Genomic DNA, 13,677 nt, shown 5'->3' with positions numbered 1-13,677 from the left:
GGAGTGATCCCATTGGCTGTTAATGTTGGTACCAAGGTATGTGTAGCTGTCCACTCTGTCAATTAAATGTTGGTTAACCAAAAGCTGTGTATTTAATATTTCGCGCTTACTGACTACCATGTACTTTGTTTTCTTCGTATTAAGATCAAGTCCGTGTTCTCTACTTATATTTCATATACGCGACATTATTTTTTGCAAACCGTCCAGACTATCTGCAAAAACTACTGCGTCGTCGGCATATCTAGTGTTATTTAGACGTATTCCGTTGACTAATACGCCTTCTTGTAGTTCGCCTAGCGCTTGCTCGAAGATATATTCAGAGAATATATTAAATAACACCGCGGACAGAATGCATCCTTGCCTCACTCCTGTATCTATGGAGACTGCCTCTGTCAATTGGTCGTCCACTTTAATATTGGCTGTTTGGCTGTAATATAAATTACAACTACACATATACATATACTAATTGTATATTAAATAAATAATTATTAGTATTAAATAGTTAACTTCTTTTTACTTTCTTTACACTCTTAACCACTTTTATATGTTACAACCAAGTTTTAGTCATATTTATTTTGAAACTTCTATACTAGCGATGTATTACTTTTTTTTCTCTCTGATAAAGTGCTTAGGCGAGCGTCACGGAATTAGAGCCACTAAATATTTGGAAGAGTCCATTTACGCGACGAGGAGAATTCTTGTATACAACACGTAAATTTTTTAAATTTTATTAAAATCTATATTTAGGATATTATACTATAACTATACTAAATACTATAACTAATAGCGGTGTTATGTACTTTCAAATGTAATTTTTTTTTAAATAAATAAATTAATTGTGTAAATCGATAATTGTAATAAAAATCGTAAAATAAAAAAAAAATAATAATATTCATACTTAATTCAATTTTAGAAATATTATTTAAAATTAAAAATACAGAAAACATAATATGAAGCTTCGCGCTAGTCTACAGTACCTCAACTGTACAACTTTTTGTGTTCAATTACTATACAGTTTAACAATATTATTATAACCCATTTATCATCATCATCATCCAACCTTCATTTATCACGTCCACTGCTAGACATAGGCCTCCCTTAAACTTTTCCATTCTTTGCGATTTTGTGCTCTTTCTTTCCAATTTTTCGTGAAACGCCTGATGTCGTCAACCCAACGTGTAGGTGGTCTTCCTCTACTACGTTTGTCCGCTTTTGGCCTCCAATGTGTAACTTTGCTCGACCATCGTACATCCTGCATTATCGATACATGGCCTGCCCCGATCAATTTAGTTCCACTATGCGTTCCACAACATCAGCAATACTCGTCCTTTTTTGCAGATGTTCGTTTCTTACTCGGTCCCGCAACATCATTCCCACCATAGACCGCTCCATTCGTCTCTGTGCCACTTTCAATTTCGAAGCCGTAGTCTTGGTTAGAGTCATAGTTTCCGCCCCATAGATCATGACCGGTACTACGCATTGGTCAAATACTTTTCCTTTGAGGCTAATTGGTATGTTGGCCCTAAGTGTGTCTCGCAGTTTTCCAAAAGCTGCCCATATTCGCATGTTTGGTTATTCCTGTTGATTCTTATTTCATGACCCAAATACGTATATTTCTCTACCAGTTCTATCACTTTGTTCTGAATAGATAAATGGTTATTGGGGATCATATTTGTCATAAACTTAGTTTTGGTCAACTTCATTCTGAAGCCAACCTTCGAACATGCAAAGTCCAATTCATTTAACATAACTGTGACTTCACCTAAATTATCTGTGATAAAGACAATGTCATCTGCGAAACGGAGATAGGTAAGTTTTTCGCCGTCTATTGTTACTCCTCTGTAATCTCAATTGACCATCTTAAAGGTATACTCTAATGCAGTTATGGATAATTTCGGTGACAATGTATCTCCTTGCCTTATCCCATGTTTTACTTTTATTGGTCGGGTTTTATCGTATATTTTGATATAGTGGAATTTTTGTAAATATTGTAAATAATTTCATCATACCTGTGGTCAATCCTGCTATCATTTATTGCTTCTATAAAGCTGTCTATCTCGATCGTGTCGAACGCTTTATGAAATTCTATGAAAGTGAGGACAAGAGGTTTGTTGTATTCTATAGATTCATCAATACACGTCTATACTGTATGGAGGTGATCATTGGTAGAAATCTCTCTCGGTTGGTAGAAATCTAATTTTTTTTCCAATCTTGATATCACCAACCTAGTGAAGAGCTTGTATATGTGGTTTAACAGGCTAATAGGTCTTTTATTTTCAATGTCCACTCTATCTCTTTTTTTGCAAAAGGATGGTTATAGCATTGTTTCATTCTTTGGGCATCTCTCTTTTGCTGCAAACGTAAATTAAATAGTTCCTTAACTATTTTAATAGCATATCTCCTCCATTTACGATAGCTTCAATTCCATCATCTCCTGGGACTTTGATATTTTTCATTTTTCTTAACGCTTGTCGAACCTCATCTACCTTTATTTCTGGCATTAGTACGGAACCTTGATTCGTGATCTTCTTTGAAATGGCTGTTTGTATTCCTGTTTGATCTTCTTGTCTACTTCCATATAATTTCTCGTAAAGCTTTTCGACGACCTGTATTAACTCGTCTCTATGTGATATTATTTCATTTTGCTTGTTTCTTAATTTATGAATTTCGCATTTCCCATTCGTTAGCTTTCTACGTAGAACTTTTAGGCTGTTATTTTCTTGTACAGTATGTTTAATATTATAATAATAGTATAATAGTCTCCCGTTTTATACCGCTGTCGCGGCTTTGGGAGTATAGCAGGGTAGTCTGCTATATCTAGGGCCTACGGTATACAAGGAAGGTAACATGGCCAGTGCTACGCTTCAATCGTCTATTATTACCCCTGGTTTTACCCAAGGTACTCATTTTTATTCAGGCTGAGTCGACCTGGGGCCTATAGACATTTTTAAAATGTCTAGATGTTCTTGCCGGCGGTGGGATTCGAACCCCGGACCACCGGCTTGCGAGTCAAGCATCCTACCGCTTGCGCTACGCAGGCCCTGTTTAATATGTTTAATATTATCGGTTTTAAATTTCCTTAAATCTATTCTGATTGCATTCAAAACAGTTTGATTCATTTCTCTTAAAGTGCGACTGCCTGCATTCTTATCGCTTCTCATTTGTCTTCTTTGATCTAGCAGCGTTTCAGTATATGGAATTATTTAACTCTCTGATTTTCTTTTAGGACATTGCACTCGTGACTGTCTTGTAAGGCGTTTATGATGCAATTATTCAAGTCATTAAGATCGTTCTCGGAGGTTTCATGCAGTAGTAGCTACATATTGGTTGATATCTAATGGGGGTGTTCAGATACCATGAGATTTATTTTTAAATATTATGTTTCTTTCTCTTTTTGTGTTGATTTGGACTTTTGCTCGTATCATTCTATAATCACTGCTTATGGTGAACTTGTTGAATACTGTTACATCTTTAATTCTTTGTTTTTTGACGCTTATGATGTAGTCGATTTCGTTCCTTGTTCTACCGTTTGGACTTTCCCAGGTCCATCTTCTGTGCATCTTTTTTTTAATAGAATCTGTTCATATTGAATAAATAATTCTGGAGTAGTAATCCTAGTAGCGTTTATCCTAGGTCATTTCTTCCAGGGGAACCGAATTTTCCCAAAGATGTTTCTAGCTCTGCTTCTTTTACATCTATTTTTGCGTTGATATCGCCACATAAAATTGTAGACTGAGTACGAAAGTCAATAAGCGTAGTAGATATATCGTCATAAAATATTTTGATTTCTTCATCTGTATGGTCTGTTGTTGGAGCGTATACTTGCGACTCTTGAAGAAGGCCCCCATCCGATTGAAGGTGGATCTAGCTTTTCCGATGCGTGCTCTAATCTCCTGGTTGTTGGTCCATTTTTCATTTATTATGGTGCCGAGGTAGTTGTAGTGCATCACTCTTTCTACAGGGGATTGGCTGACGTAGAGTTGACCTTCTGTTATTCTTTTCTTGCAAATTATCATAAGCTTTGTCTTCTTAACGTTTATATTGAGTCCACATTGTTGACTGTAATACGTGATTTTGTTCATAAGAACTTGTAGGTCTTTTAAGTTTTCCGCAAATTACTATGGTGTCATCTGCATATCTGATGTTGTTTAGCCGATAACCATTTACTAAAATACCTTTTTCAGTTTCGTGCAAAGCTTTGATACATATTCTTTCAGAGTACAGATTGAAGATTAGAGGAGACAAAATACAGCATTGCCTCACTCTACGAATGATTTTCACATAGTTATTGTGTTCACCTTCAACTCTGAGATTTGCAGTCTGAATACTATTAAAAATATGTTACTAAAATTATTATAATTTAGAAAAGAGTGCTACGTGAGTTACGAGAATTTAATATGAGCAATAAAAAACAAATTATAAAAATGTTTATTATGTACATAGAAGTTTTTTATACATATCTTTATATGAGCGTTAATGATGATTTATGTGTCTTTCTTCCCAGAGTGTTAAATCGATTCCAGGTATTTTATTGCAGGCTATCCTAGGGTTGCTAAAAATAAAACGTGCATGAGTTAAGGTCTATTTTTACCACTACTTACTTTTTATTAAGTAGACGTAATTCTTAACCCTACAATGCATGATTTTTTGAATTTATTTAAAAAAAATATTTTTGGTAGGTATTAGTGCTGTGAATGGGTAAAAAATATTTAAAAATTCTTTTGTTTTTTATTATATATTTTTTTATTTTTTTTAATGTATCACATATTATGCTATAACATGCACTTGTGGTACAAAAAAAAGGAAAAATGATCTTAACCCTACAATGCATCATGTAGCATATCTGCTATAAATAAAATATTGAAGAGTTCCATTTTCATTAACAGTTTAGTGATGGAAGTTACCAAAACAATTTTTATTTTTATTCACACATAGGTGGACTTTGCATTTTTCACAAAAAATAAAAGAAAATCCTTTGCAGCCGGGTATTTTACATCGGTATTACTCCAGTTTGGAATGTGACCAAAGTTGTCAGTTCTTACATCTTTTGGAAGAATTGCGGTTGAAGGTGATTTTTTTCTTTTTCTGTTCTAAATTTCGGTCAAGTGAAGAAGATGGCCTTCCCCTCTTTTTTAAACCATGTTGCCCAACGTTGCACAGAATAATTGCCGATTTCAGCAAGAAATTTTTTCATTGACATTGTGGCTGTGTTTCCTATTTGCCTCTCTACCCTCCGATACAGTAGCCATGCGTTAATGATGGTAATGTCAACTAAATGATAAAAAATTCTGCAGTACTATTTTCTCGTTCTCATTCAGATTTTGTAACGCCCTAAAATACTATCTAAAAGATCCACTCCGCCCATATGTTTGTTATATTCTAACACTAAGTTTGGACATGGTACTTCCAATTGTTTTTTCTCTTTTTTTATCAAACCTTTTCACTTCTTGAACTGAAGAAGAACCCGTGTATGTAGAAAGTAATGTGACTGCTTTATTATCCAGCCATAAAACTGAGACAAACGAAGCATTTGGAAAAGAAGTTACATATTCTTCGAAACAACCTCGCGGTTTTTTTCAAACGGTATCACTAGAAAATTTGCAGTTGGGCAAACGATTCCTTCTCACTGTTCCTAACGAAAAAATGCCATTTGAGAATAAAATCAAAGAAATTCCTGTATAATAATTATCAAAATAGACAATGTAATTGCAGTTTTTGGAAATTGACCGGCACAAGCGTATAATAACGTTTGCTGAAGCCCCAAGGTCAGGCTCATTTGAAAAACGGTACTTCTCAGAATTTTCTTGGCCCGAGTATGTTTCAAATTGGTACGCATATCCCGTAACACCAGATAAAACAAATAATTTATAGCCCAATTTGTGAGGCTTTAGTGGCATGTACTGTTTCATGTACTGTCGGGCCTTTGTTGCACACATTTGCTCATCTACAGATAGACACTTCTCAAATGGAGCAGTTTGGAATGTTTTGTTCAAAGAGTCAATAACTGACCGCAATTTATGCAGACGATTATGATCCGCATGATCTTTAGGAAGCATTTTCGTGTTATCATTGAAGTGTAGCATTTCACGATTTTTTTCAAATCAATTGATACTCATTGCGTTTTCTATTTTTTCAAATCCATATTCCTTGGACCATTATTTTCTGATATTTGACACATTTACTACCGACATATAAATGCAGATATAAATGTACTTCTTTATTTTTCCAGTCGTTATATTGGCCGGTTTTGAAATATTGTTTTGATTGCTGTAGAGGTTCGTTTCTTTAGTGATTTTCTCAAATAGCTCATCGGTAAAAAAGTATCTGGAAAAAAAAAACAACAAATTACATACTAAACTGCAAAAGGAATAATTGACTTATTAGGTTTTACCTGAAAAACTGATAGGGTGTTGATAAGTCCATTATATTTGTTGGGAGATTTTCATCACCTCTAAATGTTGTACCCTGAACATTTTGTTCAAAAGATGCTTGCTTTCAGCAAATAGATTTTAATGCGTCTTTATCCAGTGTAAATATATTTTCTTCTGTGCCGTTCGCGTCTTTATTCTCAGGTATTATTTCGTCGACAAGATCTGCCTCATTATTATTTTCAACTTTTGAATTGGTTAGCTCTACATCATCTAGTTCATGCTGAAAAATAATTGTATTTTTAATGTCCAAATTGGCGTAATCCACAGGATCTTAAAACTTTTGAGCAGCCCATTCTAAGCAATTATCAACGTTTTCACTTAAATCATCTTCGTCAAATTCTTTCAGATCATCGTCATTTTCAAGAAAACGTTCTGCCAACTTTTTCAACTCCTGGTTTGTCAAAGGTTTTCGAAAATCCCTTTTTTTGTCCATCGCCCTGAGATTGAAAAAGAGCATAAAATTCATGTTGTAGCATATTTGCTACATTTTATTAGAATACCCGGTAATTTATTTTTATGAACTCTGGATACGCACTGATATAACAAATAGTTTGAATAGTTATCTAATTTACCAAATTTATCGAGTTTGTCTGCCAAAACCGCTCCAAATGTTCAAAAAAACACAAATTTACTACGTCAGACACACACACCAACCACCAAGACAACAAAGCTGACATTTAGAATAAAAATTCTATACTTGCTGCGCCACCTATTGCCAGCAAAGCGAAACCCGATTTAAAGTGTGTATATAATATGTTACACTATCCATTTAGGTGTATCATAAAACATGGAAAAATGGAATTCGTCAGTATTTTATATGTAGTAGATATGCTAGTTATTTTTGTTATTTTAAAAAGATTCGTATTCTTGATAATTCTACGAAAAATTAAAAACTTATAGTTATAAAAATCTGAAACTATTGCACAATTTGTCCTCCTGTCTTGCATCTAACGCTTTCACCAAAATCCATAAATTATCTTCTTGAACGTCACCATTTTTAAGAGCTATGATGATCTATTTTTTTTTATTATATAAACTAAGAGTTCCATTTAGGATTTCAGTCTTCATGGTTCTATGTTAAACTCTAAACTAGAAAACTGCGTATCTTTGCTTCATTAACTTAAATAATTATGGATTCTAGTTCGAAACTCCGAACAGTAAACATATCAGCAATTAGCGTTAATTGATATTTAATATTAGCTTGTTAGTTTGGACAAAATTACAAAATAGGGAATTTTGCATAGAAAACAACTATTTTGCCGATTTGGCATGACGTTAATTACTAGTCCTTCCGGTAATGATCCATTATAAGCACCAAGGCCGTATTTCGACTACTTCGACCAAGCATAGAAATGGATTCAGCAGCATAAACTTCCACCATGGAAAGTTCTGGCAATCTACTTGTAAACCAACCATCAAAATTATATTCTACAGCTCTTAATCAATCTACAAATAAATTTCCAAACAAAAAACAAGCAATTCTACTTTACTCTCAAACTCTAATATTAAAGTTTACCTTAATGCAGTAACTGGTAAAGCGGATCCCTGAAAAATACATTCCATTTCTAAAATTATAAACGATCGTATTTGTATCTTATTTACAAGTGAATAGACACTCAATGAGTTTCTAGCAAACGAAAATGGGATTGAAAATGGGATTGTAGTAATTAAACAAGAACGTATTCAAGTGCGAAGACTAATAGCTCCAAATGAACGATTAATTATTTTCAACGTATGTTCAAGTATTCCGCACATCAATATAAAAGAACAACTGAAAAACTTAGGTATACATCTAATAACTCCAATTGACTTTCTCAGGATAGGGCCTTTAAATCTAGCATTCAAACATATCTTCAGTTTCCGACCATAGACTTTTATAGCGCCAACTAACTTTGACAAATTACCTGATTCTATGTTAATTAACCATGAGAATCACAACTATCTAATTTTCTTGTTGCATCTCAGTGTCCCAATAAAAATAATTAGACTCCTTCAAACAACACCCAAAATACTGTTTATCTAGTACACCAATCATCTCCACTTTTAACAACTACACAATCCTCTGCTACTAAGACTAAAACTACAATACAACAATCAGCACCTTTGTCGATAAATTCCTCTACACAATTCTCTCTTACTGAGGCTGAAACGCCTAGAAAAATCATTACCTCTCAATCAAATAAGCATACTCCGATAGACTGCGACCTATTCAGTGAGACTTAAATCGATACCTCAGATCAAGATAAATCCTCATCCCAGCACCCTAAACGTATCTGAAATAATATCCCCCCAATAAGAGATAACGAAAATAGCTTCGCTGAAGCGAAGCCACGAAGCAAAGACCAAAAACTCAACAAGAAAACAACAGAATCCTGGTAGAAAATTTTATTAAATTCACCAGTCCATTCTTCAAAGAAAACTCCAACAATGGATAATTATCACAGGAAGAACTTATCGACTTGGTTCGCATGGTTCTTCACATCCTCTCAGTGTCGCCAGAACTTACTCGGAGGATATCGAAGGATTGATACACTTTCTAAAGAAAATACATCCTATGTTAAGTCCAAGATATCTTAAATCTCGTTGTTCTAGAATTATAAACAAAATTACAGAACAAATTTTAAGTAATATTTCTACCTAGCGATGGTCCTAGCAATTTCTCCCTGGAGACTTATTAATTAAACTATTTTCAATTCTATTTGTAGTAAGCAACCCAAATCTTTGTGTTACGCGTATGATAGTGATTCGACAGTATATCACTTATTAGTGGAGTGTCCGTTGTACGCATTTGAAAGACAATATGAACAGTTACCTACAACAATAAAAGATATTCTAAGTGAACATAGTGACCACAATCGAACCATACTTTTTTGGTTTCCTCAGGACTAATTAACAAAATCTAATTGTATTCTTGGTTTTTTTTATATTTATGTTATCTGTAAAATCGACCATTGCTAATAACCCTTGTGAATGAAGCAGTTTCAAAACTAATAATTATTTACACAGCTCAAAGAAAATTTTATTATTAAAAATAGCTTATTTTTATGTCGTTTCGGGCGCAGTATCAAAATGCATTACTTACCAAGCTCTAACACGTACTATTTCCTCACATTTTATAGTTTAATTTATTTAGTAGTCCAGTAAACGAAGATTAAAATAAGACAAAACCCCGCTAAATTTTCGGAAAGGTCGATTTGATAAAAATTCAACTTAACCTCTACTTCAAAATCTATATTGCAATGACAAGCGCTTTTTAATTTTTAAGGGTAAAACCCTTATTAAGGATTAAGTAAAATTTGGGATTTAAACTTACCGCTTACTGACAAAATCTATAAAAAAAAAAGCTTAAAAAGAGTGAAATGCGGTTCAGATAAATTAAATATTGATTGTCTAATACTTTTTTTGCTCGATATGTGGTGCCTTTGTCATTAAAAACACTAAAGAAACGTTACTGCCTTTGTAAAAAAGGTTTATGTATCGAATTAAACTTGGTCAGTAAGAAAAAATCTAGGACAGGGCATAAGGTTTGTTATTTATGTATTGAAGATCAAAGAAAATGGTCTAAAATGCAAAAAAATCTTCTAAATTTGCTGTTTCTATGATGTGGAAGGAACAAAAAATAGTTTTATTGATTGTTACAAAAAACAGGAAGTGTATAAAGAAATCAGGAATTTTCTTAGATAGGGGGCGCTAGAGACTAATTCAAATACAGTGTTTGTAATAATAATGATTTTGATAAAATAAACAAATATTTTAATTTTATGTTCTCTAATCAAAATTTTGGAAAATTCTAAGCTCCTTAGTTCCTTAGTATCCAATTTTCTTACGACTTAATGCGTTATAGTTATGTATGTATCTACTCAAAACATATCACCCTTTTCTTACTATACAATACGCCAGATAATATACCTGCATTGAAATTGGTAGAGCAACAAATCCAGCCAAGTACCATCATAATTGGAGATTTTAATAGTCCATCCACGAGATGGGGCTACTCTAGAACCACCAACGTTGGGAAACACCTCGAGGACTTCCTGGATACCAACTATCTCGATATAGTGAACACCCCACCTACGTTCTTATCGTTTACAGGAAGTCAAACAAGGCCCGATCTTGTCGTAACGCACCCACACATTACAGGGAAGATCAGTGTAACCCTCCTGGACGACGCAGCAAGCTGTGGTCACCGTGCTCTGCTAGTGACATGCAAACTGGCAAAGGACAAGAAAGCCCAAAATCGCGCCCCGCGCTGGAATTTTAAAAAGACGGATTGGAAAAAGTACAGGGAATGCACAAATGAAGTCCTAACTCAACTAACACTACAAGAATCAGAAGAAGCAACAAAGAAAGTAAGTGAGGCCATACTTAAATGTGCAAAAGAGTGCATACCGCGAGGTCAAATTAAAGGGTATAAGACTTTCTGGTCCCCAACGCTATCCAAATTGAAAGCTGCCAGAAATAAAGCCAGAGGAAAAGCTGAAAAATCCAGGCAAATGAACGATTGTATAGAGCTTCGAAAGAGGCAAGCGGTCCTAACTCAAGCCATTAAGTCAGGTAAAAGAGAAGCTTTCAAATCCTTTCTTGCTAAGCTCGATTTCCGAAAAGACGGCGTCAAAGCGCACAGGTTCGTTACTACGCTAAACAATGATGGAAACAAGCAACTGCAAATGCCAATGAGAGGCATGGCTAGAGAACTCACTACACATGCCGATATAGCAAACGAACTCTGTAAGCACTACACTATAGTGAGTAATATTAAAATAAATAAGAGGGAGAGAGCAAGACTATTGCGTTATCCCCTTTCCCGGCGGATAAGCAAAAGTATAAACGACATCTGTTCAGAAGATTTCTCGATGTTGGAGCTGGAAGCGGCTCTCTCTGACACAAAAACGAAAAAGGCAGCAGGGATTGACGAGTTGTACCCAGAAATGCTTAAATATCTGGAAGCCGCAGCCAAAGGCACCATTCTGAATTTGATTAACCTAACATGGAATTCAAGAGTCCCAAGTCAGTGGAGGAAGAGTGAGGTCATACCCACCTTAAAGAAAGGAAAAGACCCGAGCCTGACTGATAGCTACCGGCCAATATCCCTCACAAGCTCCTTATGCAAAGTAGCCGAAAAAATGGTTCTGGGCAGACTAAACCGAGCCTTAACCCATCTTGAACTGATTGACGACGCTCAAGCTGGCTTCAGGAAACACAGGAACACCATGGACCATGTAGTCCATTTTGCCCAAAATGTCAAGGATGCTTTCCACCGTAAGATGTCAACAGTAGCAGTGCTAGTAGACCTCAAAGCTGCATACGACACAGTATGGAGAGGTTTGCTGTTACACAAGATAGCGAAGTCCGGAGTTGACGGCAAACTATTCAATTGGATAAAATCCTTTCTTAAGGAAAGGTATCAGAGAGTCAAATTTCACAACCACTGTTCCAAATTCAGACTGCAAAGATAAGGGCTGCCACAAGGAGCTGTCATCAGCTGTCAATTGTTCAATTTAATGATAAACGATGTGCTCGAAATGATTAGAAAGACACCTGGTGTGGAAGCCCTCCTGTATGCTGATGACCTCCTAATATGGGCATCAAGTAGCAGTCTGAGAGCGCTCGAGGGAGTAATGAACCAGGCTCTGAAAAATCTAGAAAAATGGGCGGATAAAAACTGCCTAACAGTCAGTACAACCAAAACCGTATATCAAGTACTTAGCCTTTCAACAAAACAGACTGCTGTCAAGCTGACGTATAAAGGAGTTGATCTGGAAAGACAGGACGTAACAAAATACTTGGGGGTGTACATAGATAAGAAAATGACGTGGAAACCTCAAATCGACAACATTGCAAAGAAAGCCACAAAGAGATGTCGACTGCTCAAACGTCTCACAGCAACAAAGTGGGGCGCCACGCAAGATGTCCTGGTAGCAACATACAAAACCTATGTCCGGCCGATATTAGAATATGGGAGTGAAGCTACAATAACTGCGAGTACAAACACCACCTCCAAGCTTGAAGTCGCCCAGAACACACGAAGAGAGCAACACGCGTTAACCTTCTGGGAAAGGCAAAGACGAATACTTCCACAAAAATGGGACGAATATAGACAAGCAGCCTTACGTCTTAAAACACAAACCACTCCGCTTACAGTAGCAAACCAAATCATGGAAAAATACCACATTGTCCTGTCGGAAGCCGCCCCCTTCCCAGCGCAAACCACACTGGCCCGCTGTCTACCAAACACAGAATTACTGCTTGAAAACCATAACGACCCGAAGCACTTATCGTCAGACATTGCCCTAAGGAAAGCCGCCCTAGAGACGATACACACCAAGTACCCAGCACATGAGTGGATCCACATATACTGCGATGGATCCTCGATGCCGGACTCGGGAAGAACAGGAGCAGGATACGTCTCAACGTTCTTCAAAGGCTCTATAGCTGTGGGTGCCCCTCTCACCAACTACGACGGCGAAATTGCTGCTATACACGAAGCTGCAAAAAATCTTGAGAATTTCCAACACCCCCAAAAAGTTGCCTTTTTCATCGACTGCCAAGCCGCAATCCTCGCCCTGTCGACAAATCGATACACCGACTGTGCCAAAACAATATCTTGCCGCGTCCAACTATCGAACTTGATGGAAAAAGGGTGGCTGATTACTCTACAATGGATCCCTAGTCATGGCGGTGTTGAAGGAAATGAAGCGGCGGATGAACTTGCAAAAGAAGGCACTACTCTTCCACAGCCCCCTAGCTTCCAATCGTACACATCAGCAAAGTCCACCATTAGAAGAGGAATCAAAGCGAAGATAAAAGAGCAGCAAATACAAGCCGGTGCTGGAAAATCTTGGGCCCACCTAATAGAGTCACCAATCCCTCGCAACTTGCCGAGACCCATTAGTGTAGCCGTGTTCAGAACAACTACGGGGCATGACTACCTGGCCTCCCATCTACATCGCATCGGCGTCCGCGAAAATGACAACTGTCCACTATGTGATCAGCCCCAGATGGATGCTGCTCACCTTCCAGAGTGCCCAGCCCTGAAAACAGACCCACCCGAGGAGGATGAAGATCGCCTACGAGAAACGGCTCGTCTATACTGGTCAGCGCGCCACCAAATGGCTAACATGCCAAGGGTGGGCGTTGGCTAGTAAGTAAGTAAGTATGTATGTATGTTCTAACTACAACATCTCGTTCAAAGTCTCAATATATACTGTAACAGTTACGGCTTGAAAATTAATTTGAAAAAAACTAA

General features: G+C 36.5%; 1 protein-coding gene across 1 annotated transcript in view; it reads right to left on the bottom strand.

The window, feature by feature from the left end:
- Positions 1-4,414: 4,414 nt before the first annotated feature.
- Positions 4,415-13,677, bottom strand: part of LOC140438445 (peroxidase-like) — a 45,121-nt gene continuing 35,858 nt past the window's right edge. The window contains exon 9 of the mRNA XM_072528127.1: positions 4,415-4,552. Coding sequence (XP_072384228.1) covers positions 4,474-4,552 — 79 coding nt within the window. The 3' untranslated portion in view covers positions 4,415-4,473. The remainder of the gene's footprint in view (positions 4,553-13,677) is intronic.

This window comes from Diabrotica undecimpunctata, chromosome 1 (assembly GCF_040954645.1).
Source record: "Diabrotica undecimpunctata isolate CICGRU chromosome 1, icDiaUnde3, whole genome shotgun sequence".
NCBI classification, from domain to species: Eukaryota; Metazoa; Arthropoda; class Insecta; order Coleoptera; family Chrysomelidae; genus Diabrotica; species Diabrotica undecimpunctata.
The sequence above is the reverse complement of the archived record's forward strand: the minus strand, read 5'-3'. Positions and strand labels throughout refer to the sequence as shown.